The sequence below is a fragment of the Sinocyclocheilus anshuiensis genome, unplaced genomic scaffold (assembly GCF_001515605.1).
Source record: "Sinocyclocheilus anshuiensis isolate Anshui unplaced genomic scaffold, SAMN03320099.WGS_v1.1 scaffold447, whole genome shotgun sequence".
In the NCBI taxonomy this organism is placed as follows: domain Eukaryota; kingdom Metazoa; phylum Chordata; class Actinopteri; order Cypriniformes; family Cyprinidae; genus Sinocyclocheilus; species Sinocyclocheilus anshuiensis.
The window spans coordinates 96,143-122,493 of record NW_015552615.1 but is presented as its reverse complement, the minus strand read 5'-3'; the positions used below and the strand labels follow the sequence as shown (position 1 = coordinate 122,493).

General features: G+C 36.5%; 3 protein-coding genes and 1 pseudogene across 3 annotated transcripts in view; all 4 read left to right on the top strand.

Moving 5' to 3' along the window:
- The window catches only part of LOC107665990 (neuronal acetylcholine receptor subunit alpha-4-like), a 6,696-nt gene extending 250 nt beyond the window's left edge, over window positions 1–6,446 (top strand). Inside the window, 6 exon segments of the mRNA XM_016457081.1 lie at window positions 472–614; window positions 2,011–2,014; window positions 2,017–2,054; window positions 2,149–2,258; window positions 4,234–5,362; window positions 6,321–6,446. Coding sequence (XP_016312567.1) covers window positions 472–614; window positions 2,011–2,014; window positions 2,017–2,054; window positions 2,149–2,258; window positions 4,234–5,362; window positions 6,321–6,446 — 1,550 coding nt within the window.
- A 621-nt stretch (window positions 6,447–7,067) lies between these two features.
- Window positions 7,068–11,650, top strand: LOC107666030 (ADP-ribosylation factor-related protein 1-like). Its single transcript, XM_016457120.1, has 7 exons — window positions 7,068–7,489; window positions 7,772–7,859; window positions 7,944–8,026; window positions 8,116–8,197; window positions 9,525–9,595; window positions 9,750–9,850; window positions 11,489–11,650. The coding sequence occupies exons 1-7, from the start codon at window positions 7,397–7,399 to the stop codon at window positions 11,574–11,576; spliced, it is 606 nt and encodes a 201-aa protein (XP_016312606.1). The 5' UTR covers window positions 7,068–7,396; the 3' UTR covers window positions 11,577–11,650.
- A 1,175-nt stretch (window positions 11,651–12,825) lies between these two features.
- The window catches only part of LOC107665989 (stathmin-3-like), a 26,293-nt gene continuing 12,767 nt past the window's right edge, over window positions 12,826–26,351 (top strand). The window contains exons 1-4 of the mRNA XM_016457080.1: window positions 12,826–12,855; window positions 13,868–13,943; window positions 15,785–15,880; window positions 15,992–16,170. Of these exons, the coding sequence (XP_016312566.1) occupies window positions 12,847–12,855; window positions 13,868–13,943; window positions 15,785–15,880; window positions 15,992–16,170 (360 nt within the window). The 5' untranslated portion in view covers window positions 12,826–12,846. The remainder of the gene's footprint in view (window positions 12,856–13,867; window positions 13,944–15,784; window positions 15,881–15,991; window positions 16,171–26,351) is intronic.
- The window catches only part of LOC107665984 (helicase with zinc finger domain 2-like), a 15,921-nt pseudogene continuing 9,745 nt past the window's right edge, over window positions 20,176–26,351 (top strand).

Sequence of the window (26,351 nt, the reverse complement as noted above, 5' to 3'; positions counted from 1 at the left end):
AAAAAAAAACAGATTTTATTTCAGCATCATCTTATTTGTATTAAGTTTAACTTGATATACCAACTAAAACAAGTTGGTTGACTTGTGAACTTGAATTAAAATTAAAATTAACTTGAAATAAAACCTGTACAGACATATTTTAAAATAATAATAATAACAATAATAATAATGACAAAACACAAAAAAATTACTAAAACTTTAACTAAAATTCAAATTAAAACAAAAAATAAAATAAAATGTAAACTAATTCAAAATATTAATAGAAACGACCCTCCCTTTCTGTTCACTGTTCTGGTTGGATGATTTTTATTTATTTATTTATTTATTTATTTATGTTTTCTGCTTGTTTGATGAGTCCATATATTGATCCCTCTGACGTATGATTGCAGACTTTGGTTCCCCTTTTGATCTCTATACTGTATATCTGACTTTGTCCAGACCGATTTTTGTTTGTGTCTTGTCCGTCTCTAGTCTGTTGTGGTGAAGATCCGGCTGAAGACCGTCTGCTGAGGTTTCTGTTCACAGGATACAGTAAACTGGCCCGTCCGGTTCAGAACATCACTGATGTGGTTCACGTCCGCTTTGGACTGTCCATCGCCCAGCTCATTGATGTGGTACAATCTCTTCTGCAGGAAATACATTGATTTCTCTATAAGCCAACAGCTGGCTGAAATATTACTAATGTAATCAAAATGTCTTCCTGTCCTCTCAAACACAGATGCAAATATTTGCAATAAACTTAAAACATACACTCTTAAAAATGCTGGGTTGTTTCAACCCAACTTTGGGTCAAATATGGACTAACCCAACCGTTGGGTTAAATTTTTTAATTAAATTTTTAACCCAAAAGTTGGGTTAGTCCATATTTGACCCAAAGTTGGGTTGAAACAACCCAGCATTTTTAAGAGTGTATAAACCTATGTTTTAAAGTTGGTGTAGTCCATATTTGACCCAAAGTTGGGTTGAAACAACCCAGCATTTTTAAGAGTGTATAAACCTATGTTTTAAACTTGTAACTAGTATATCCACCTTATTTTGTAACATAAACACTTTTGAGTTACAAACGGCTGCGCCTGCACTTACATTCAAAATAAGGTTGATACGTGAATAGTTTTATATTATATTACATTTTATTTTAAAAAGCAAAAAAAATGTATTCCATAAAAAGTAAATACAGAAAATTCCTTCACATGTGTTGTATTTTTATGGATTTTCTTACAGTTTTTTATAAAGAAAATGAAGCCGAATTTAAGTTTTTAAGAAAAAAAAACATGGAAATGTCACGAAATATAATGAAAATGTCATAATGCAAAAATAACAATAGTTGTTGTTGTTTTTTTAAATAGATTTCATTTGTTTCATGCTTTATTTATTTATTTAATCGTTTTTATGTTTATTTTTATGAATACTAAAATTTATTTGTTTTTGTATTATTATGCCAAAAAATAGAATTCCAAAGGGGAAGAGTTATTATAGTTAAACTAAAACCATAAAAAAACGTCGGTGTTGTAATGGCATAACACTTATATATGTCACAGATCGATCAGCAAAACAATATAAAATAACCAGTGTTGGGGAAAGTTACTTTTAAAAGTAATGCATTTTCATTTTGAGGAATACTGAATCTGTGTTTTTTGGGGGTTTTTTTTGAGTGAGATGAATTAATGCATATTCATATTTATTTTAGAACTACAGTAACATCTTCTGATTTCTCTCAACATGGGGACAGGAGAGCTGTCAGTCAATAAATTGGAGAAAAAAAAAAAGTAACTTGCGTTACTTATTTGAAAAAGTAACTCAGATATTCTCTTGTAAATGAAAAAGTAATGCGTTACTTTACTAGTTACTTGGAAAAAGTAATCTGATTACGTAACTCGCGTTACTTGTAATGTGTTACCCCCAACACTGAAAATAACAATAACAATATAGCCAAACCTTTATGATGTGTTATAATGAAACGTGTGGTTGTGGTTGCATTAAATGTCACGATTGTTTTATGTCCCTCACCAGGATGAAAAAATCAAATGATGACCACGAATGTGTGGGTGAAACAAGTGAGTGTTTCCCTGTTAAACACGATTCTCTGTCCTGCTCTGACTCATCCTGATTCCTGACAGCTCGTTTAATCACGGCCCCTCTCTCCATTAGGAATGGCATGATTACCGGCTCCGCTGGAGGCCCGCAGACTATGAGAACATCACCTCGATGCGGATACCGGCGCAGTTCATCTGGAAGCCAGACATAGTGCTGTATAACAAGTAGGTGATCAAAGAAACAGCATCTGATTGTCAGGCTGCAGTGACAAACAAACTCCACAGGGGGCGCCACAGCATCTCTCATGCATTCCACATCAGTCTTTGTGTGTGCATTTAGGGTTAGGTGTTTTATTTTTATTTTATTTTATTCAAATGTGTTTAAAAGTGTAAATCACCATGATCACCTTTTATGATTTATTCATTACGTTCTGTCTAAAAAAAGCACCCTCGTTTAATCACGGCCCCTCTCTCCATTAGGAATGGCATGATTACCGGCTCCGCTGGAGGCCCGCAGACTATGAGAACATCACCTCGATGCGGATACCGGCGCAGTTCATCTGGAAGCCAGACATAGTGCTGTATAACAAGTAGGTGATCAAAGAAACAGCATCTGATTGTCAGGCTGCAGTGACAAACAAACTCCACAGGGGGCGCCACAGCATCTCTCATGCATTCCACATCAGTCTTTGTGTGTGCATTTAGGGTTAGGTGTTTTATTTTTATTTTATTTTATTAAAATGTGTTTAAAAGTGTAAATCACCATGATCACCTTTTATGATTTATTCATTACGTTCTGTGTAAAAAAAAGCACCAGGTGTTTTATTTTTATTTTATTTTATTAAAATGTGTTTAAAAGTGTAAATCACCATGATCACCTTTTATGATTTATTCATTACGTTCTGGTCTAAAAAAAGCACCTGAAAACTCTGATTCATGAGGTTTGAGTTTTAACTGAAGGTGACGGAATTCAGCATGATGTTTTTGGGATGTCGCTGAGTTATAAACTCTTGAAATTAATTCTACTACAACTATTAGAATCAAAACTGCATGTGAGCTCAATAGGGTTACATTTGTATTTTGGAATTTACTAACATCACGTCGTTACAAACTGTGTGACTTTTCTTTTTTCAATGGAAAACAAACAAATAGAATAGAATAGAATAGAATAGAATAGAATAGAATTTGTTTTCCATACAATGTGGACCAAAGCAGTCACATTCCAAAAAGCACAGAAAAGGTATATACAATAAAATAAAATAAAATAAAACATATTGGAATTTGGAAGTCTTCTAAAACAAGTTATTATTGAATAAACATTTTCCTCTCTGGGCCCAAAAAGCCTCCATTAAAAGCCATTCAAAAGCGTAACAAAATAAAAGGTATAGTTAAATAAATAAACAAACAAATAAACATATGTGTGTGTGTGTGTGTGCGTGTCTATAAACGCATATATATATATATATATATATATATATACACACACATATTCTCATTTTCGTTTAGTACTAAAATATTAAAGTGAAAACAAAAATAAAATCTAATTCAAAATATTAACAAAAACTATAATAGTATATTGATGATAATAAAATAACACTGGTATTTACTGAATATTTTTAAGCATGATTTTATTTTATTTTTAATTTCCGTTCATTTTTCTTTTGTTTTCTTTTTTCCTTTCCTTTTAATTTCTTTTCTTTTAAAAGTTTAAAATGGACATGAATGGAATTACTCTCTTCAGCTTTGGATATGACACGCCATATTTAGAGGTGTTTGAAAGATATTTATTTGGAAGACATTGCAAACCACCAATTCACTTTCATTGTATGAAAAATGTGAACATTCTTCAAAACTTGTGCTTCAACACTCTTAAAAATAAAGCTGCTTAAAACGTTGTTCACAGCGATGCCATAGAAGAACCATTTTTGGTTCCACAAAGAAGCATTCAGTCAAAAGTTCTTTAAAGAACCATCTCTTTCTTAGCTTTTTAGAATCTGAAGAACCTTCTTTCGCCACAAAGAAGTTTTTGTGAAACAGAAAGGTTCTTCAGATGTTAAAGGTTCTTTATGGAACCATAAAGTTTATGGAACCATTTTGTATGGAACAAAAAAGGTTATTCTATGGCATCGTGAAGCGCCTTTATTTTTAAGAGTGCATGGAGGCAAAACTAGATTGAAGATCCGATGCTGTGTTCCTGCAGCGCAGACGGTGATTTCACCGTGACTCACCTGACCAAAGCTCACCTGTTCCACGATGGACGAGTGACCTGGATCCCGCCGGCCATCTACAAGAGCTCCTGCAGCATCGACGTCACGTTCTTCCCCTTCGACCAGCAGAACTGCACCATGAAGTTCGGCTCCTGGACGTACGACCGCGAGAAGATCGACCTGATCCACACAGCCGACAGCGCAGACCGCACAGATTACTGGGAGAGCAGCGAGTGGGCCATCAGCAGTGCAGTGGCCACCTACAACCTCAAGAAATACGAGTGCTGCTCCGAAGTCTACGCCGACATCACCTACTCCTCCATCATCAGGAGACTTCCGCTCTTCTACACCATCAACCTCATCGTTCCCTGTCTGCTGATTTCATGTCTGACCATGCTGGTCTTCTACCTCCCTTCCGACTGCGGAGAGAAAGTCACCATGTGCATCTCTGTCCTCCTGTCGCTCACCATCTTCCTCTTGCTTATTACAGAAATCATTCCGTCTACATCTTTGGTGATCCCTCTGATTGGCGAATACCTGCTCTTCACCATGATATTCGTCACTCTATCCATCACCAGCACTGTGTTTGTGCTGAATGTGCATCACAGGTCACCAGAAACCCATTCGATGCCTGAATGGGTGCGTATGTTCTTCTTAGACATCATGCCGAGGTTCCTCTTCATCCAGAAGCCTCCTGTGTTGCAGAAGAACTTGCGAAGAACATCTGTTGATCCTCGGACGAGGAAGAAGTGCAGCGCTGCTTCTGTTTGGGACGACGAAGAGAAGAAGGAACCAGCTTTATCCATTCCTATGAAGGTGCATCCTGCATTCATGCATTCATTTGCATCAACGTGCGCAAATACAGGCCGATCGAAGACTCGCTCACACAGTGTGGAGATCAGTCTTGGAGAGCGAGATAACGCCAGCATGCGTTATCGCTCACGCAGCATCCAGTTCTGTCCTCTGCACGATCAAGATCAATGGAGACCCTCCAGAAAAACCTCCAAAGTGAGCAGCGCTGGAGAACATCCACAGTTCACTCCATCTCATGCTTCACGGCTGGCCATGGAAGGAGTGCAGGACATCGCTGAGCACCTACGCGCCGAACACGCCGATTCATCTGTACGTCTTCTTAAGGGATTTCCTTTCGAGTAGCTTAAACTTGCTTGATTTTTAGAACATTTCTTGACATCATATTTACTTTTGATTTGGATATGAGTCGAGTTAACATTAATTTGTTAAACTGCAAGCCTAAATCAACTGCAAAAAATAAGTACTTTTATGAATTTTTAACAACATAAAACTTGATGTTCAATAAAAAACATCCATGTTTTTGTATTTTTAATTATTGCATGACGTGTGTGTGTGTGTGTGTGTGTATTGCCTTTTTAAATTTTTGTCATGCAATAAGTAAAAATGTATTATTAAAAACATTGCTAAAACATGGATGTTTCTTATTTTGGATCAACATTTAATATTTGTTTTAATTTATAGGCCTAATGTAAACACACACACTCTCTCTCTCTCTCTCTACACACACACACACTCTCTCTCTCACACACACACACACACACAAAATTCATTAATATAAATTATGATCTAAAATAAGAAACATCCATGTTTTTGTCTTTTTTTACATTTTTAATTATTGCATGAAAAAAAATAATTTAATGAAATGGTGACCTTATATAGTACATTATATATGTACATCTATGTGTGTGTGTTTACATTATGTATTAAAATTAATTTTAAAAACATAAAATGTTGATCTATAATAAGAAATATATCCATGTTTTAATAATGTTTTTATTAATACATTTTAATTATTGCAGGACAAATATAAATTAAAATTAAATAGTGACACACACACACACATACAATATTAATTAATATAACTTTTGCCAAAATGTTGATCTAAAATAAGAAACATGCATGTTTTTGTTGTTATTTTTTTATTGCATGACAAAACAATTTATTGAAAGCGTGACCGTATATATTTATACATATACATAAAATAAGAAAAATGTCCATGTTTGGTATTTTTTACTCCATGTCCACAATGTTCTTTGTTTTATTTCAGGGGAGGGAAGAGTGGAAGTATGTGGCCATGGTCATCCATCGGCTCTTCCTGTGGATGTTTATATTAGTGTGCATTCTGGGTATTGTAGGCCTGTTCCTCCCTCCATGGTGGGCTGGAATGATCTGATGATCATCATCATCATACAAAAAATAAAATAATAACAATAATAATAAAACTCATAGATCTGGAGCTAGTGAATATCATGATGCTCATAATATGGAAAAATTAAAGAATGAAATTAAATATAATGTTGTCAAATAAACTCATAGATCTGGAGCTAGTGAATATCATGATGCTCATAATATGGAAAATTAAAGAATGAAATTAAATATAATGTTATCAAAATTTTAAATGTTTTTTTCCCTCTGTTGTTAATATTTTGTTAATATACTGTAAATGTTGTTAATAATATATTATCTAATGGATGGAAATTAAAAGTGCATTAAATGTATTAATAATAATCATGGTATCGTGTTTGACATTCCTATAAACTTTTTCATCTTTAAAATAATATTTTTCAGGTCTTTTAATTATCTTTTAAAGAAACAACAGTATATTATTATATGTTAATATTAGATTTTAACACAGGAAACAAACTTTTTAGAAGATATTTTTTTCTTGTATTAAAGAAGCAAACCTAAACAGTGCAGAATTCACAAAAAAAAAAATTACAAGATTTTACTGTGGTAAAATAATTAGTGTAGTAAACTTGCAGTTAAAGAACCACCTTCCACTCTTTTCCGCCGAACAGATGAACTACATTTCCGCCGAACAGATGAACTACATTTCCCACAATGCACCAGAAACCGCCAACAACTTCCTCAGGACGTGTTTATTACTGACCGCGTCCGCTGCCAACATGATGGATCTAACAAACCAGCAAACCAGAGTCTCGTGAACTACATCTGATTCACTGACTTAGTTGTGGTTTTATAAACCAACGTGTTAGTATCGAAATTCCCACAAGAGCTCATGACTGTTTACGTTGTTCAGAGCGCTGAAGCTAAGCTAAGCTAAGCTAACTGTACACAGTGTTGTGTTTGTGATGTGAACTGGTCAATAGTCTGTTTTTGAGGATGTACACTTTATTATCGGGTCTCTACAAATATGTATTTCAAAAGGACGAGTACTGCATCCTGATCCTCGGTTTGGACAATGCGGGAAAAACGGTAAGACTAGTAATAGTTAAAGCCTTCTTCACTTTTACTAAACGAGAAGTAGTTAAACGCTTGATAAAATTATTCAATAAAAGGCTTTCTGAGTTAGCAACGTTTTGAGGTTTATGATGCACAAAAATCCTGTCTAGGTTTTGACATTTTAACGCATCTTTTTCTGTGTTTGTAGGCAGCTCATTTATATCCTACACTAAATGCATAAAGCGAGGTTTGTATGTTGACATCTCACTAGTTTCTCACTTGACCTGTGTTTTTTATTATTGTTGAATATTGCAGACATTTCTGGAACAAACAAAAACAAAATTCAGCAGAAACTACAAGGGCATGAACCTTTTGAAGATCACAACTACAGTCGGCCTGAACAGTGAGTGATGCATGCTGGGAAACCGAGTCAAATCAGTAATAGAGTGAGCAGTGGTTTAATTCATTTGTCTGGTTTCTGTTTCAGTCGGCACCATTGATTTGGGAAAAGCTCGTCTGATGTTTTGGGATCTCGGAGGACAAGAAGAACTACAGTCTTTATGGGATAAGGTGACATGCTGTCATTGCATCTGGGGATCAGATCAGTACATTGAATGGTCATTGAATCTGTTTCTAATGTTATATTCATCTCGTTTCAGTACTATGCAGAATCTCATGGTGTCATCTATGTCATCGACTCCACCGATGAGGAGCGACTGGGCGAGTCAAAGAACGCTTTCGGTGAGTTTTGCTGCAACGAGGGATCAATGCAGTTCTGTACGATCACCAGTGCTGTCATTTAATGAACCCATCTAAAATAGGGACGTTTAAGTAAGTAACTCTTTAAGTAAAGGATATAAACACTGTTATAATGTACACAAAAATAGTCAGAGGTCTTCCTTCATATGAAATGCAGGTTTGTTTAATAAGACTGCATTATATTATATTATATGCAAAATTAATTAAAGTAAATCATATAGGCCTATTTTTATTTTTTTTATATAATTATATATGATTTCTGCAGGTTTAAAAAAAGTCCTAATTTGCCCTTCCACAAATAAAGGCCTTAAATCAGAGCCAACAGTCTTCGTTTCATAAATGAGTGGCATTAAATGTCGTATGCACTGCAAAATAAATAAAACAAAAAAAAAATATCTTCCTCAATATTGTCTTGTTTTAGGACACAAACATCTAAAGTTAAAAATAAATGTGACCCTGGAGTGCAAAACCAGTCTTAAGTGTCAATTTTTCAAAATTGAGATGTATACATATATTTACGGTAGGAAATTTACAAAATATCTTCATGGAACATGATCTTTACTTAATATCCTAATGATTTTTGGCATAAAAGAGAAATCTATCATTTTGACCCATACAATGTATTGTTGGCTATTGCTACAAATATACCCCAGTGACTTAACACTGCTTTTGTGCTCCAGGCTCACATATAAATAAACAAATATCTGTCAGTGGGAAATTAAACTTGCTAAACTTTTGAATGAAGTTGAATTTTCTGACTCCATTGGCAGATATTTGCTCTTATCCTGAACTCCTCATAAACTTAATTTTGATTAATTTCACAGAAAACAATACTTATTATCTTATGTAATTTTGCTTCTCAAGTAGATGTATATTGATTTATGAATCTTTAGACATTTGCACTGGAAAACAAGACAAAAATACTGAGGAAGAGCGTCACTTTTTTGCGGTGCAGTCAGAAGGAACAGTGAAAGTTAGTAAAATAGCAGATCTATTCAAGCTGTATTTTGTACAATAAATTCAAAAGATCTTGATATCTGCTGGAAGTTGTATTTTTTTAATATTCTGATGCTCTCACTAGACATTTAAAGGACATATTGAAGCATTGCGTTTCCTTCAGTTTATTCTTTACATTTTCTTTGCTTGGTGTTAAAGTCTTAAATTTACCTTCAGAAGCCTTTTAGTGAAAAATAATATGAACAAAACAGAAGAAAATGTATTTTGGCAGGCCTAGTCAGATGATCTGGTGGAACGTGGATCAGGCCTGAATCAGTGGCTAATGTGAAATGACTTTGTTCCCATCATACAGAGAAGATGATCAGCAGTGAAGTTTTGGAGGGAGTTCCTCTTCTTGTGCTGGCGAACAAACAGGACGTTGAGGTATGTACTCAGACCATCTGTGTGAGAAAACTACTCGGAAAGATCTCATTCTTCTGGGACACCTGTCATCTCCCAGTGGTCTGTAGGTGGTGCTGTGCTCCTTCATTTCCACATTGAGTTGTAATGATTGCACTGCTTGTCTTGTGTTCGTCAGAACTGTCTGTCTGTGTCCGACATTAAGACGGCTTTCAGCGACTGCGCTCCCAAAATCGGTAAAAGAGACTGTCTGGTGCAGCCCTGCTGTGCTTTATCAGGGTACGTCTGCCTCGTTTCACTCATTTATTATTCAGTGGAAACCCTGCTGCGCTCAAGCACTCCAAAAAAACATGACGGTGAAGTTATGAGAAATGCACAGAAAACAACAAAAACTGTGTGCAGCTCAAGATCAATCGCTGATGAGTTGGTGATTTATATAGAATGTTTGGTAGCACTCTACTTAAAGCCTTTATGTATAATGCATTATAAAGCTATTCATAATACACCTTGTAATGCATCATATCATTAATAGATGTAACCAAAGATTAAATGTATCACAATAGCATTTAAATAGAAGGTTTGTCGTGTTTTTTTTAATGCATTATATACTTTCTAAAGGTGTAACAGTGCATTATAATGCATTTTAACTGTGGTTACAATCATTCATGAGCTTATACACTGCATTATAAAGACACAATTAATGCATTATAAGCTACTTTTAGAATGCATTATATATAAAGGTTTTATGTAAAGTGTTACCGATGGTTTTTATATATTTTAACTTGTTTAGCTGATATTTTGTTGGCAGTGTAAAATGAATCATGAATATTGCAGTGATTTTAAAGCATTGCCACAATTCCAGTTTTGCACTTGTTCCTTTGCATCTTGCGTATGAGAATGTTAAAAGAGAAATATTTTAATGCCATTTCAGATTTAAACCTTTGTAATAATAATGCTGACAGAATTGAGAATTTTACTTCTGCAAATAAGCTCAAAGCTCAGATTCAGCAATTAATTCACGTCACATCTCTAATTGCAGTGCTTTTTCTCAACTTTTATTTTGGCGGAAACGCGCAGGACCAGTATATATATGAGCAATATCACTAAAATGAATTTTATAATGGATTATATATAAAGGCTTCACGTAAAGTGTTATCGATTGTTTTTATATGTTTGATACTTTGTTGGCAGTATAAAATGAATCATGAATATTGCAGTGTTTTTAAAGCATTACCACAATTCTAGTTTTACACTTTTTCCTTCACATCTTAAGTATGAGAGCATTAATACATAAATATTTTAATATAATTTCAGATTTAAACCTTTGTAATAATAATGCTGACAGAATTGAGAATTTTACTTCTGCAAATAAGTTCAGCTCAAAGCTCTGCTTCAGTGATTCATTCGTGTCACGACTCTGAAGTCATCGCAGAGGTTTGCATGTGCAATTTCACGAGTTTAGAATAAGTTTCCACACAAATATGAACTGTTTTCAACGCTGATAATAATCAGAAATGTTTCTTGAGCAGCAAATCAGCATATTAGAATGGTTTCTGAAGATCATGTGACACTGAAGACTGGAGTAATGATGCTGAAAATTCAGCTTTGATCATTTTTTATCAATTACATTTTAATATATATTCACATAGAAAACAGTTATTTTAGATTGTAATAATATTTCACAATTTTTACAGTATTATTGATCAAATAAATGCAGCCTTGGTGAGCAGAAGAGACTTATTTCAAACATCTTGGTAAATATTGCTGTATATTTTGTTATTTAATGCTAAATGAAAATTATTAAACATAATTCATCGTTGATTATTTTTAACTGGTTTTTACTTTATTACTTATTCCTGTAAATGTTTTGATGCGTATTAAAACCGTGTGTGTTTTCTGTATGGTTGTGTTTTTCAGGCAGGGCGTGAATGACGGCATTGAATGGATGGTCAAATGTGTGATCCGGAACATTCACCGGCCACCCAGACAGAAAGACATCACATAGAGCGACTTCTGTGTGTGTGTGTGTGTGTGTGTGAGTGTGTGTGTGTGTGTGTGTGTGTGAGAGTGTGTGTGTGTGTGTGTGAGAGTGTGAGAGAGAGAGTGTGTGTGAGAGAGAGAGCGTGTGTGTGTGTATTTGAGAGAGAGAGAGAGAGAGTGTGTGTGTGTGTGTGTGTGTGAGAGAGAGAGAGAGAGAGTGTGTGTGTGTGAGAGTGTGAGAGAGAGAGTGTGTGTGAGAGAGAGAGCGTGTGTGTGTGGGTATTTGAGAGAGAGAGAGAGAGAGAGTGTGTGTGTGTGAGAGTGTGAGAGAGAGAGTGTGTGTGAGAGAGAGAGCGTGTGTGTGTGGGTATTTGAGAGAGAGAGAGAGAGTGTGTGTGTGTGTGTGTGTGTGTGTAGTGTTTTCTGTAAATTCAGAGAGTGGATGCAGTTATCATACCACATGTAACTTATGATATTATTTTTGGGTGATACTCAATATCTTTGCTGTGATGCTGCAGACATTGTAGATATTAATTTCTATGCTAAACTGACACTAGTTTTGTTTTCTGATTAGTTTTTATGTTCTCTGAAAATCACCTTCAGATTAAATCAATCATTTCTAAACAGAATGAAGATGGCGTTTCAAGAAGCGTTGTTTTTAAGACCCAACAAATCAAAACCTGATTTCTAATCGCTCACCAATTCTATAATAAAGAGCAGAGATGGAAAAGAAAGCCCTTGTGTCTCAGTTTAATTTGCACGACAGATGTTTTACAAACTCTTACAAATCCAGGAAACGTCTTATTCTGTCAGGATGGGGTTGTATTGATTTACTTTTGCCTAAGCTGAATGCATTTTGCATGAAGGCAGCAATGGATCAATAAGCGCTGCTCATGTAGCGAATGTTATTATAGCAGCAAGCATCACATCTGTGACCTCAGACACTTCAACCTTTTGTTTGACCTGCAGAATATTATACGTGTATGCGTGTGTGAAAGATAATCAATATAATGATGAACGTGCCACCTCTCTCTGCTCTGAATGCACATCTTTAGGACCAAACATTCCCAGTTTAGAGACGCAGATGTCATGTGTTAAATATTACTATTGCTCATATTTAATGTTTTTTTTTTTTTTTGCTCAGATCTCTAACACTAAGTCTTAGCGTTCAGTGCATATACAAGTGTTTGAGAGAGGATCTAAACTAGCTTAAATCAGGCTGCTCCCCTGTGCAGTTGTTTTAGGACAGCAGACTCAATTGAGCCGCTCTTCGCACGCAAGCCTTCAGCAGAGGCATGAATTGTGTATGAAGACTTGTGTAAGAGTGCATCAGTGAATCTGGAAAGGAACTGGAATAATAACTCTGGCACTTTGGCTTACACTGCGCAAAAAAATGTTTTGCGGTCTAAAAAAACTCTTTTTTTCAACCCATTGCAAATAGTTTTTTTTCTGTTGAAATTTTTTATTCATTTTTGTCAGATGAAAAACATCACAGACTTTGAATTTATTTTTTTTTCTTTTCTTTTTTTTTTTATTTTGTTGATTTATCTTTGTCATTTTTTAGTTTTCTTTTTCTATTTTCTTGATTTATTTTTGCCAGATTAAAACGTCCAAGACTTTGATTTTTTAAAATCTTATTATTCTCTTTTTTTATTTATTTATTTTATATTTAATTTATTTGAAGTTTGTTGATTTATCTTTGCCAGATGAAAAATATCAGACTTACACTTTTTTTAAAGTTTTTTAATTTTATTAATTTTTGCCAGATGAATACATTCCAGACTTTGAAGTCTTTTTCTTTTTTCTTCTCTTTTTTTTTTAATTGTTTGTTTTTTTTTATTAATTTTAAATTTATTTATTAATTTATTTTATTTTAAACATCACAGACTTCCACTGAAGAGTGCCTAATTTGGACTAGTAAGCAAATGCATAGCAACATGCAAAAAGGCACTCTGAACACCCTAGTTACTGCACACCAATAACAAAAAATATATCAAGACTTGATCATTATTTGTTGCATGTGACAATTTTCTACTTTTATTCCATCTTAATTTACGGTCATTATCCCTTACAATACTCTTTTTAAATAGACAACAATATCTAGAAATATTTACCAGATACAGCAACCCAAAATGTACAAGCAATAGATTAGAAAATATATAACAAAATATCAAAGCAAGCAAACAAGCAAGCAAACAAATCAGCGATGCCATTTCTTTCTTCATCTCTCGCCCTCTCCACCTTCACCTCCTCCGCCTCCCATCCATCATTCCTCCCCTGATAATACAGACCACTGGCTGTGCGTCACTCCTTTAGCGCTTCACTCCGTTCATCTCTCCGCTCAGCATCCATCCGTCTTCCTCCGGCAGCACTATGGACAGCACAGTTTCAGGTAAGACCCATAATCTCTGTCTTTAGAAATTAAGCTGAGACACTAGGGAGATTTTAGCACGAGTTATTGCATGAGATGGCACGACCTGCTGCAGAATCACGTCTTTTAGCGTGACATTGGCACTGATGAACATGTCCTTTGTCAAGCATGCATGCTCTATGCTATCTAAGGGATAATAATGCCATTAATGAATAGATCCTTTTAATACAGGGAGTTTCTGTTTGAACAACTGTTGACTGTTATTGTGCATTGCACAGTTTCAGGTAAGACCCATAATCTCTGTCTTTAGAAATTAAGCTGAGACACTAGGGAGATTTTAGCACGAGTTATTGCATGAGATGGCACGACCTGCTGCAGAATCACGTCTTTTAGCGTGACATTGGCACTGATGAACATGTCCTTTGTCAAGCATGCATGCTCTATGCTATCTAAGGGATAATGCCATTAATGAATAGATCCTTTTAATACAGGGAGTTTCTGTTTGAACAAATGTTGACTGTTATTGTGCATTGGAGTGATGCTCAACACTGCAGATGTTGGGCTATAAAAAACACAGGTTCATTTGGAGGGTAGCAGTGCTGCAAAATGTGGCGCAATATTGTAGATGTGACTGTCTGGATCGCATTCAAACACATACAGTCAGGAATCAGTCATCCACTATAGTCTGATCATCTCATATTGACTTTGATAAGACCTTAGAAAGAACCTTGAGCAGCCGATGAGCAGAACTGCTCTGCAACATTGGTGAAATTAGTTTGCATTGTGTTTTGCATCTGAAATAGCTGTAGATCTGCTATAAATAACAGCAGTAAGTTGTGTGCTTTGCTCTAATGTCCAGCAGACAAAGCAGGATTTGAGTCATCTTTGCTATCTCAGCTTTCTTGCAAAGTCACCTTTCTGTTGAGCTCATGGGTAATAAATAAACGTGCTCCGATGCACACAAACACCATTAGCTGATGTAATAAACACTAACATTTTTTAAGTCTGTCCCTTTTGCATGCATGCATTTGCTTTGTGTTGGTGATTTGGGATTCCTCAAAATAATCATGCATCTTATTGAGGAGCGGTAATATGACGTTGCTTTACTAAGTGATCATCATGACACTTAGCTCAGATTCACACAAGTTCACACAGTGCATTATTTGGCTGACATGTCTTGTGCTGTGTTAACTGGATCAATAATGCATGAATCAGATTTAGGGTGGGGTTTGATGCCAAATGCAGCCCAGTAACATGCTTGCGTTTATGCATCCCTTATAAAATATTTCATGACGCAATACTGGTCAGTTCAGGGAAATGCCTTTACATCTGATTCTGTAAAATATTGCTTTAATACAGACTCTCCCTTCCCATTTACCAATAACAGCACATTTCCAATAATTAACGTATTATTTAGTCATGTTTTCAGTAGACATTTTGAAACGTCTACTGAACTTTTACAGGGTTTCTGCAGATTTTATAAAAAATAAGTTGCATTAGCAAAACTTGCAACCAATCTCCATTACTTTTTAAATCATCACTGAAAAAAAGTGACATTCTTCCTCAGTTTTTGTCTTGTTTTCCTGCAAATGTCTAAAAGATTCTTAAATCAAGATGCATTTACTTGATAAACAAATAATATAAAATATTTAAACATTCTGTGACTCTCCAAACTGTACACTGTCCTAAATAGTATGCTAAGTAATAACTGGTGTCTAAAATAATAGAATGTCGTAGACCAAAGGTGTCTACACTTTACCCATTGCATGTAAAGTTCTGGTTAGTTCACTGCATGCATATGCATCACTGATTTACTGTCATATTTACTGTATTCAAACAAGATTTCTCTCTTTCTCTGGCAGCCTACTCTGAGAAGCTTAGAGAGATGTCGGTGTTGTCTCTCCTCTGCTCCTGTTTGTATTCACAGCCTCTTCCCAACACCTTCGGTCAGTTTGAAGGTAGGAGCTTCAACAGTCAAACAGCCAATGATTGGAGGCCTTACGACCAGAATATTTAGGTTTAAGTTTATGCATCACAAAGTCTTTGTCCTAATCATCATTCCTCCACAGATATGGAGGTGAAGTCGCTGAATAAGCGTGCTTCTGGCCAAGCATTTGAGGTCATCTTGAAGAGTCCGACTGAGCCATCTCCAGAGAGACCCCAGACTCTGGCACTGCCGCCCCAGAAGAAGGAGCCTTCACTGGGGGAACTACAGAGGAGGCTGGAGGCCGCCGAGGAGAGACGGAAGGTAAGATGATGATGCCATTGAATAATGCTTATTATTATTTCATCTGTTGAGTTGTTTTCTGTGAAGCACAGCACATAAACATCCAGTTTTCCTATGTTTTTTGGACACCTTCACTCTTAAAAATAAAGGTGCTTCACGATGCCATAGAAGAACCTTTTTTTGTCTAAATGGTTCCATAAAGATCCTTTAACATCTGAAGAACCTTTCTGTTTCACAAAAGCTTCTTTGTGGCGAAAGAAGGTTCTTCAGATTATAAAAAGCTAAGAAAGAGATGGTTCTTTAAAGAACCTTTGACTGAATGGTTCTTTGTGGAACCAAAAATGGTTCTTCTATGGCATCGCTGTGAAGAGCCTTTTAAGCACCTTTATTTTTAAGAGTGTTCTTGTTCTTGTAGAGTTTGTCAACAGGATGTTTCTTGAGCTACACATCCAGCTTACTTGAATAACATTTAATTATTTAGCAGATGCAATTATCTATTGAGACGCATTCATGAAAAGTACAAGCACATGTTTTATTAACAAAGTTCGGGAGGAGCACGTTCAGATAATTAACCCGGCCAATTCATCATCAGCAATTACACCATCTATCCTATCAGCTCGAGAGAGAACTTCTATAAATAGCCCAAGCCATCTTACCTTCATTGTCTCTACTGTATTTCAGCATTCGGTTCGCTCCTTTTGCCTTTTTATCACAGACCCAATTATTTCCCGTCCAACGACGAGACCGATACTGGGGATTTTTCAGATCCTCCTCCGCAATTTGCCGGCCCCATGATCCCTCTTTCTCCGCCAGACACGGCCAACGAGCACCAGGCTTCAAAGCGGCCGCCGCTCTTCTCGACCAGCCACACGCTCTCCACGACGCAGAGGCTTAACCTCGCCTCCACTGGCGAGACTTCCAACTTCCCCGGCATCCTCGTATCATTCGGCTGTACCAGCAACTCCTCCGATCGGAAAGTGGACAGTATTTAAGTCCGAGGCAAACGTTGATTAATTCCAACTCACCGTGCCTGGGCCGCGTCCCATTTCTCATGCCTCACTCGCTTCCCTCTTTGGCTTAGCCTTTCACCGCGGCTCTTCCGGCCGCAGTGCCGTATGCAGCCGGGCCTCCAACTCTCGTAGCAGACGCAAGCTCGAGGTTGCCTCCGCTAGCGGCGCAGGCTGTGTTGCAAATTAATTAATTTCTGGTGAAGTCGCTAAAAGCAGGTTTTGTGGCTAAAGTTTGTTAAATGATTCGTAGCAGACGCTAACTCGCGGCTGCCTCCGCTAGCGGCACAGGCCGTGTTGCAAATTAATTCATTTTCAGGTGAAGCCGCTAAGGCAGGTTTCGTGGCTAAAGTTTGTTAAATGACGTTATAACATAAACAGATGTTGATGCCATTTTGTAACCATGAAGCAAACAAGGCATTTTTCCAAAGCTATCATCCACACTGAAATGTCTGAAAGTGTTACATTCGCCTTACTGTGCATGTATAAAACCTCACTGAGATGATGCAGACGGAACAGACATAATAAGTTTCACGCAATTCTTCTGGCAGGATCAAGTCATTTACGGAAATATTTCATCATTCACTGACGCGCTCATGGTGCGCTCACTCAGAATGGATCTAAAAACCGCAACTGCCCTCGTGTTTTGCCGCAGGACAGCAATCGTGAGTACATTTTTTAGATCATGGAAATTAAGTATCAAAATATTAGATACCTTAAAAAAATTGAATAAATATTAAATAAACATTTTCTAGCAAAAAGTGCAAGGTAACAAGTACAAAAAAAAGAAAAATGCACAAAGAACTTGTATAGAAATTTTTCCATCTACAGATTTTTTTCCTGAGCTTCTTTTCTCTGTAAATTAAGGGTGCACTGTATTGCTACACTGAGCTCTCTGGCTAAGGACACTCTTGATGCCAGAGCCGTGAGGCGTCCAATCATGACTGCATTTGGAGAATATCTCATTCTCTGGCCACACTGTCTAAAGAGGTCATATCAGACTCACCTTATCAGTTTTCCTTATCAATAAACTTCTGAGCATATAACAGCATCCCACATACACTACGTGTACAAAAGTATGTGAGCACCCATACGTGCTTGTTGATTGTTTAATTTCAGAAGCATGGGCATTAATAGTCAGTACGTTCTTCATAAAATGTCTAGTTCTGTTGATCATCTTCTGTTGATCCTAGAACAAGAAGTCTTATCCCTATTCCTAAAACCAACCTTTATCAAAAATTATGGCTAAAACCAGAGGGAAGTTGATAAGAATGTTGCTTAAGCTCCAGTCCTAAGCCAAACCCTTTTACATATTCCTTAAATCTGATTGGCTGATGTTGATCCAGGAAGGAACATGCCCTACTTGGCAGAATCGCAGTCACCTGCTTTGTGCACAAGGACTTTGTCATGCTGAAACTGAAAAAGCATCGTCCAAAGCTGTTCAACAATCTCCAGACTGTTACTGTATGGAGTTATTTGACTAGCCAAACACATTTATTGTAAAGAGGTGTCCACATACTTTTGATCATGAAGTCTATCTGCCTGCTGAAAAAGACAACAACTTGGACCAGCGTAAAGACTTTTTTTTTTTTTTAGATTGCCATTAGTGGTATGTTACTCTGACACAAGCTGATTAAGAGGGTTGTTGTTGCCGATAGACCAGCTAGCCGAGTGGTTAAGCTAAAACCAGCATTAAACTGTCAAAACATACCTTATTTGTAACCAGCAATGGTACAATCTAGTCATTTAGTCTGGTCTTGGCTGTTATTTAGCTGGTCTGAATCTCACAAAAACAAAAACCATGGCTGTATCCACATTTACACTGCACTTTATAGGATATGATTCATTCACGTTGGTAGTTTAGATGAATTTCAAGTGTCACTGACTCAGATTTGTTGGTTTGTTTTTCAGTGACCTGAAAGAGAAATGTCTAAGCTATATGCTGCTAACTGATTACTGAAAAACATTTAAAATAAGATTAAAGCATAAGTTCGTAAGAAGGCGTCTCTGTCATTTTTGCAACTGAGGGAAACTAAGAATGCATCCAAGAGATTATTTATGTTGGCAACACATCAGAATAAGTTGTTGTTTATCACCGTCTATAGCAATTTAGTGTCTCCTGAGGATATGTGAAGTTTCCGTCTCTTGCAAGTTTCTGATCAGGTATTGAATTTGGAAATTGCTGACGCAGTAGTTTCTGAATATAGTTTCTAAACAATTATGATTGTATTGCTGCTGTTAAGACTCGTATGCAATCAAGTAAATCAGTCATCGAAGTTGAGTAAAATGAGGGTGTGTTTGTGTACGTCATCACGTGTTTTTTGACGAACTCTGGCCATGTGATGGAAATTACAGATAAATGAAACTGAAGCTGTTTTGTTTGCTCAGATACTGCTGCTTTTGTTGTGTATGTGTGAGTGTCTCCATATACACATAATGTCCAGCCTCAAGGTACAATTAAAGCAGTTTCATTCACCTGATTTGTTTAATAGTTTGTGTACCATTCCAGTCTGTAGTCACCTCGGGCATGTTTGAGTTTCATGTGCATTAAGCCTTATTTGTTTTCAGAAACAATGCCCAGCATAGATCTAAATATTTCAGGAAAAATTTAAGCTTGTGCAATGGGGAAAACGTGACTAATTTGTTCAGTCATGGTTTAAAAAAAAAAATGCATGTTGCATGCAAACATCAGTTTCTAATGTTGTCTGTATGATAGCGAAAACATATAGCAAAAACGTAACTGATGTACGCTTAAATTGGTGTAGATAATATAAAAAGTCTAATAGGAACATTAAGGGTTGTTTTTTCTGATTAAGTAAAAGGGCAGGCTTCAGTATGAAACTGTGTTTGCACTGTTCAGTACAAGCACACTGTGCTGGAAAAGAAAAGTTATTCTTTAATTAGGAAGGGAGTGACTTATCCAGCGTCACGCAGCAACAACTCTATAAATTGTTTAAACACCTCTTGATGCACATGACACTGAGAGCGGCTGAATCATCCGGTGTTACAGGAAGACCGTGACCTATCAGAAAACCATTGGGATGGGAAGGAAAATATGAAGGTAAGATAATGCTGTGCATTACTGGTTCATGTTACCGGATTATTTTGTGAACAGTTTATTTAATCGAAAATAGTTAATGAATCTTTATAAAAAAGATCATTACATTTCGTAATCATCTGTGGAATTCAAAGCTGACAGCTTCAGTCACTGCTTACTTTACTGTTTTCCATATGTGAACCTGGACCACAAAAGCAGTCTTAAGTCGCTGGGGTATATTTGTAGCAATAGCCAAAAATACATTGTATGGGTCAAAATTATTGATTTTTCTTTTATGCCAAAAATCATTAGGATATTATTTTTTGCACCCTCAGATTCCAGATTTTCAAATAGTTGTATCTCGACCAAATATTGTCCTATCCTAACAAACCATACATCAATCTCAATTACGAAAAATTGACCCTTATGACTGGTTTTGTGGTCCAGGGTCACATATAGTAAAAGATGAAAGGTTGCTAAGTCTCTCATTCTGATAATCATTCCCTTTTGTGTTACACATGTGAAATTAGTCATACTGAGCACGAAGGTAAATCATTACTTAATTTCTTTGGAGTGAAGTGTTCCTTTAAGAGATGCTGACTTGAAATTATTGTTATAAGGTGTTTAATTTAATCAGCCGTTTATATCCTTAAATAGACATTTGAAATAGTTCTGTGCATTGTGCTTATTGTGTCATAACTGCACTTATACAGTATTTGATTTTGCATTTACATTTATTGAAATAGGTTGTGTTGGTAGGTTAATAATTTTCAATTACCACATCCATTTTTGTAGACACAAATTACTGTATGTAAAGATATGTGCCTTACTGATGTTTATTTTATCTGAAGGCTAAAAAGTTTATTGATCAATATTAGAATGTGTAATACAGTGCTGCAGCCATGACATCAAAACCCAGAAGACTAATTCGCCATGTTGACTTCCAAAATATGAGTAAAACAAGGTCTGCGCTAAGCATAACTTGATGATACTTGGACATTTTGTTGTACAGCATAAATCCATGTGCTGACACCCCAAACGTTCCTATGTGTTTTAAAAAATAAACGTAACTGCTTCAAAATTCACGTTTTCAGAGTAAAACATCAAAGTATTGTTAATTTATATTTATCACAAACCTTGTTTTATTCATATTTTGAAGAACCACATGATAAAAAACCCATAGCAAAATCTCAAGGGAACAAAAACAGTAACAAAAAGTAAGTTGTAAATGGCAGTTGTGAAATCTCATTCTAATTGCAAACGTTTTCTTTTCACAGTCTTTTAAGTCATGGTTCTCGCAGAAAATCTTCAAGCATTACTAGAGTCATACAAGCTGTGTGTCAGTTGTAAAAAGTGCTGTAAAAAACACAATGAGATTTCATATTCCTATAAGGAGATCATCCATAACTGCTCAGAAGACATCTTACTGATCAAGCAGAAAGGTGACAATTCATTGTGGAGGCCTGTTGCCCCCGTCAGGCTTTCCCAGACCTACCAAATATGTTGTTTGCTGGTACTTCACTGAAGAGAGTGGATGCACACAGCATGAAGGCAGATGTACCTATGCTAGGAGCTCAGAAGAAGCAGCGCTGTGGAACGTCATGAAGGATGAAAACCTGACAATTCCTAAGCTTGTGAAAATGATAAAACAAAACCAAAGGACACTACAAGGAGGACAGTTCGACTGCACATTCTGCCACATCCACTTCCCGACAGATGAGGAACTGATGAACCACTGTTTCACTGTGAATCACAGGAGACTCATCTTTGAAGATACAGGTACCTCTCAGACTTGGAAGTACAGAGATCCGCCACCAACATACAAGGACCTGAAATTGTGTGAAAGGTATTTATATGAAGTGTGACATGCCAATAGGTGTTTGCTTGTATCCAAGTAAGTTTAAGCTACCTATAAAACATTCTCCCATAGTCCTCTGATATGCGAGTATGGTGATGATTGCCCAGAGGCGCACAGTCAAGAGGAACTTCGTGAATGGCAAAAGAGACTCAAGGCTTCAAGAAAAAGAGCCAGAGATGCAGCCGAGATGGGTCTACTGTCCTATCAGGACAATCTTTTGGAGGAATACAGACACAGCAATGACAAGAAAATGATTGTAAGTGGGCCGTTCAGTAATAAACAATGTATAATGTCATGTTATGACATGTTGACAAGTCTATCTCTGACCTCTCTTTGACACTTTTGCATTGCTACTGTACTTGCATTTAATTTGAACCTTGTGTTATATATGCTAACAAATACATTTTATTGACCCATGCTATTTTTAATTATATTTTTACAACCAAAGCTTTAAAATTGTACATTTTTAAAATTGCTTTTTACAATATCATAAACAGTGATTGAATCAATATTCCTGCAGGTCAGCGACACCCTTCCTGATGTTTCTATCAGCTGTGACCCAGATATAGACAGTGTGTATGTACGGAAAAAGGGAATACAGTGTACATGGAATTTTACCATAAATCCAAGGTCTGTGCATTAACATGTATAACGTTTGTCTTTAAATTCCAAATTAATGGGTAAAAAAAGATTTGTTGTTACATTTGACCAGGTTTGTTACAATAGAGTAATACCAGTTACTAATGATTGATAGTACTACATTTGCTCTTAATGTAAGAATTATGGGGTTCAGTTCATAATTTTGATAACGAACCTTAAGGAAGTCCTTATCCTTAGGTCCACAAGTAAGATAAGAAAAAAATTACTCAAAGCATCTTTTCAGAATTTAACAAGCTCTTGTCAAAATTGTTAGCAACTTTGGTCCCACTTAACTACTATGTACTTACATTTACTTTGTACTTAAATTTTTAAAAATACCTATATGTAATTACATTGATAATTACACTGTTGACCCATCCCTTACACCTGAACCCACCCTTAAACCTCCCCATACCACCAAACCTGTCCCTAACCTTACCCGTATCCCACCTCAATAGCAGCAAAAGTGTTTTGCAATACAATGTGAACACAATAAGTACATTGTACTTATTTTTTAATGTAAGTACATAGTAGTTAAGGCCACCTAATATAAAGTGTGACCGCAACTTTTTATTACCAAGTGGATATGTTGTATATATGGTGCGATCCAGTTTTTGAGGTCTGTAATCTGCCAAGCACCCATGTTGTTTTTCTAAACATGTTTAGACAGCTGTAAGTGTGAGACAGTAGTGTAGGATAGCCTCTGCAATGACACTGATCTTAATGTAATTCCAAACTGACTTAAATCCCTCCAGGAACCTCTAGAGATTATTACTTTATTCAAACGGGAACTGGGGGCGAAATTCAGCCTCGGCAAAGACCCCGATGAGGAACGGACATATCCTAGTAGTGATTGGTTTAAAAAGAACCAAACAGGTGATTGAATATTTCTTACAAAACCCAGCAAGAAACCGTATGGCATGTTTTTACTAATACTAATTAATGAATTAATCGAACTGCCATCAATTAATTAATTGAACTGCCAAGTTCACAAATTAATTATTGTCATTTGTTTCTGCAGAGTATGAAATCCCAGTGTCCTTCAAATCTGACCAACCAGGCAAGTATGAGCAGTGGGTAGTGTTTGACTTCAACACGAGACCCGTACTACGACAAAAAATCAAGGTCAGAGTTGGAGAGGATGAGTGTAAGGGAACATCAGTCACGACCCCAGCACCTGAGGTTCCTCTAGAAAAACAAGAGTCTGCCAGGAATCTTGAGCCCTGGAATGAGGAAAGCCTGGAAATGATTCCTTTCTTTGAAAGAGAAGAGGCAGAGAGAGAGCTGATAAACAGATACAAGCTCATCGTGATAGATGAGATGACCAGTGTGATTGACCGTGACAACTACAAACACAGCATGCACAATTTTTTATATCGGGAGGAAAGAGAGGAAGGTAAACTGCTTACCAGGTATGTATGTATATAAATATGTAAGTATGTATTTGGATTTGACAGTTAAAGTTTATAACAAAATCCAAATTCACAATCTGTACTCTCTCTGACCAGGCTGAATCTACGAGGCACTGTGCAGTTGAAAAATCAACTGTTTGATGTCAGGTTTGGAATGAAATGGGCTTATCCAGGGCAACTTTTTGCTGCTGTGCCTCTGCCTCACACACTCACTGCTGATGCTCCTCAAGGTTTCATAGTGAAAAGACATGCTATCAGATCTCTTGTTCGTGTTGTGAAAAACAATGATTGTATTGGGCCTATTTATGAGGCTGAATTTTTGAAGGATGCTGCCACAGAGACACAAATAGTATTGCAGCTTTCCAAATAATGTTGCACTGATTTGAACCTGCAGAATGGACAGCAGTGTGAGATGGAAGTCCAGTTCCAACTAAATCGTCTCTGGTTCTGTGAGATGCACAAGGCCATTGATGATCTCCCCAACTTAGACAAAGTTTTGCCTGATCTGAAAAACAGCAAGTTCTGTATTTCTTCCCAGTCAGATACAGGAGAGTTAAATGAGAAGCAGCAAGCAGCAATTAACTTTGTTCTGGGTGTAACAGGCAATAAAAGCAGCATCCCACCTTTGTTGATTTATGGACCTTTTGGAACAGGGAAAACTCGAACCCTTGCAAAGATGACCCAGGCTCTTGTGCAGCAAGCACAGAACAAAATCCTGATTCGCACACACACAAACAGGTAAGGCATCACAATGCAGTGGCACTTTTAGGGTTGGTTATCGAGAACCGGTTCCATTTTAGAACCGGTTCCAAATTTCCAATAACCGGGTATTCGATAAGACACGTGCATTTCGATTCCGCTTAACGATTCCTGCGTTCGCATTTTAATGTGATTTTAAACTATTTAAGCACAGGAAGGGAAAGAACTTGCACACTGTTTGCGTGCAGTGCACACATCTGAAGCGCTAGAACAGCGGATTTGACAGCGGTCCCGATGCAGGTTCCCGACCTGTGTCCGTTCTCCAACCATTCCGTGCATTTCCACTGCAGAAAAGGTTGTTCCGGGCCGGAACTGACTTCTCTTTCACATTTATCGACCAGTATGCACAAAATACATCAGTATATCATCATAAACACAGCCGTTTTTTGTCTTAAGGCAACGTAAACAGATTAAAACGAAAACGCATGTGTAACAGTGTTTTTAGATGCGCGTGCTTTCGGTGTTAAAGAGACGGTCACCTAATAAATGCGCTGCCTGTCATTAATGTTAATCAAAGAACAAAAGAAAATCATTAACTGACTGAGTATCTTTTGTAAATTGAATGAGGACCAATCAATATTGTATTTATGAAAAGAAAACTATGCAGTGTTTTTAACATTTTGATTTCAATTTCTGTACCTGAAATTTGTTGTTTTATTTATTTATTTATGCTATTGCTAATTGATTTGTTTGTTCCTATTTTATTACTTACTGTTTACTTGTCTTTAACAATTTAATGTTTGAAATTTATATTAGTCTAGTTGTTTTTTTTCTATGGTATTTTTTGGTAAAACCATAGGCAAAATACAGAATAAATATGTTTGACATCTAAATGTTTGACTTAAAAAAATGTTAATGGATTTTTTTATCTTATTGGAATCGGAATTAGGAATCGATAAGAATCGGAATTGATAAGCAGAATCGGAATCATAATCGATAACATTCAAACGATACCCAACCTTAGGCACTTTAGAGTACTACTCCACAGAAGTAGGTCATCCTTCTTGGGCTGCCCTCAACTAGGCCTAAAGATTTTTCTGGTCGACTAGTAGTCATTAACTTTAAGCATTAGTTGACTATTGGTTACACATTTATTAATATATAAATCATAATAATGAGCCTTTAAAGGGTTAGTTCACCCAAAAATGAAAATTAGCTTGTGTTTTACTTACCCTCGAAGCATCCTAGGTGTATATGACTTTCTTCTTTCAGACGAATCCAGTCGGAGTTATATTAAAAATTGTCCTGGCTATTCCAAGCTCTATCATTGCAGTCAGCGGGTGTTGCAGTTGAACAGTCCACAAGTCATAAAAAAAAGCTCGCGCATTCATAATAAAACGTGCCGCAGACGGCTCTGGGGAATGAATAAAGGCCCTCTGTAGCAGATCCATGAGTTTTTGAAAGAAAAATATCCATGTTTCAAACGTAATAAACACTTTTCTCTCACTTCCGCTGACTGTCATACACTGAAGCAGTTCCGGCGGATGACG

Bases quoted from the DNA above. Each gene is read 5' to 3' on its own strand.
- LOC107666030 (XM_016457120.1), top strand. From the start codon at position 7,397: ATGTACACTTTATTATCGGGTCTCTACAAATATGTATTTCAAAAGGAC. The intron at 8,027-8,115 runs GTGACATGCTGT...ATCTCGTTTCAG, and splicing joins TACAGTCTTTATGGGATAAG to TACTATGCAGAATCTCATGG. The intron at 8,198-9,524 runs GTGAGTTTTGCT...CCCATCATACAG, and splicing joins CGAGTCAAAGAACGCTTTCG to AGAAGATGATCAGCAGTGAA.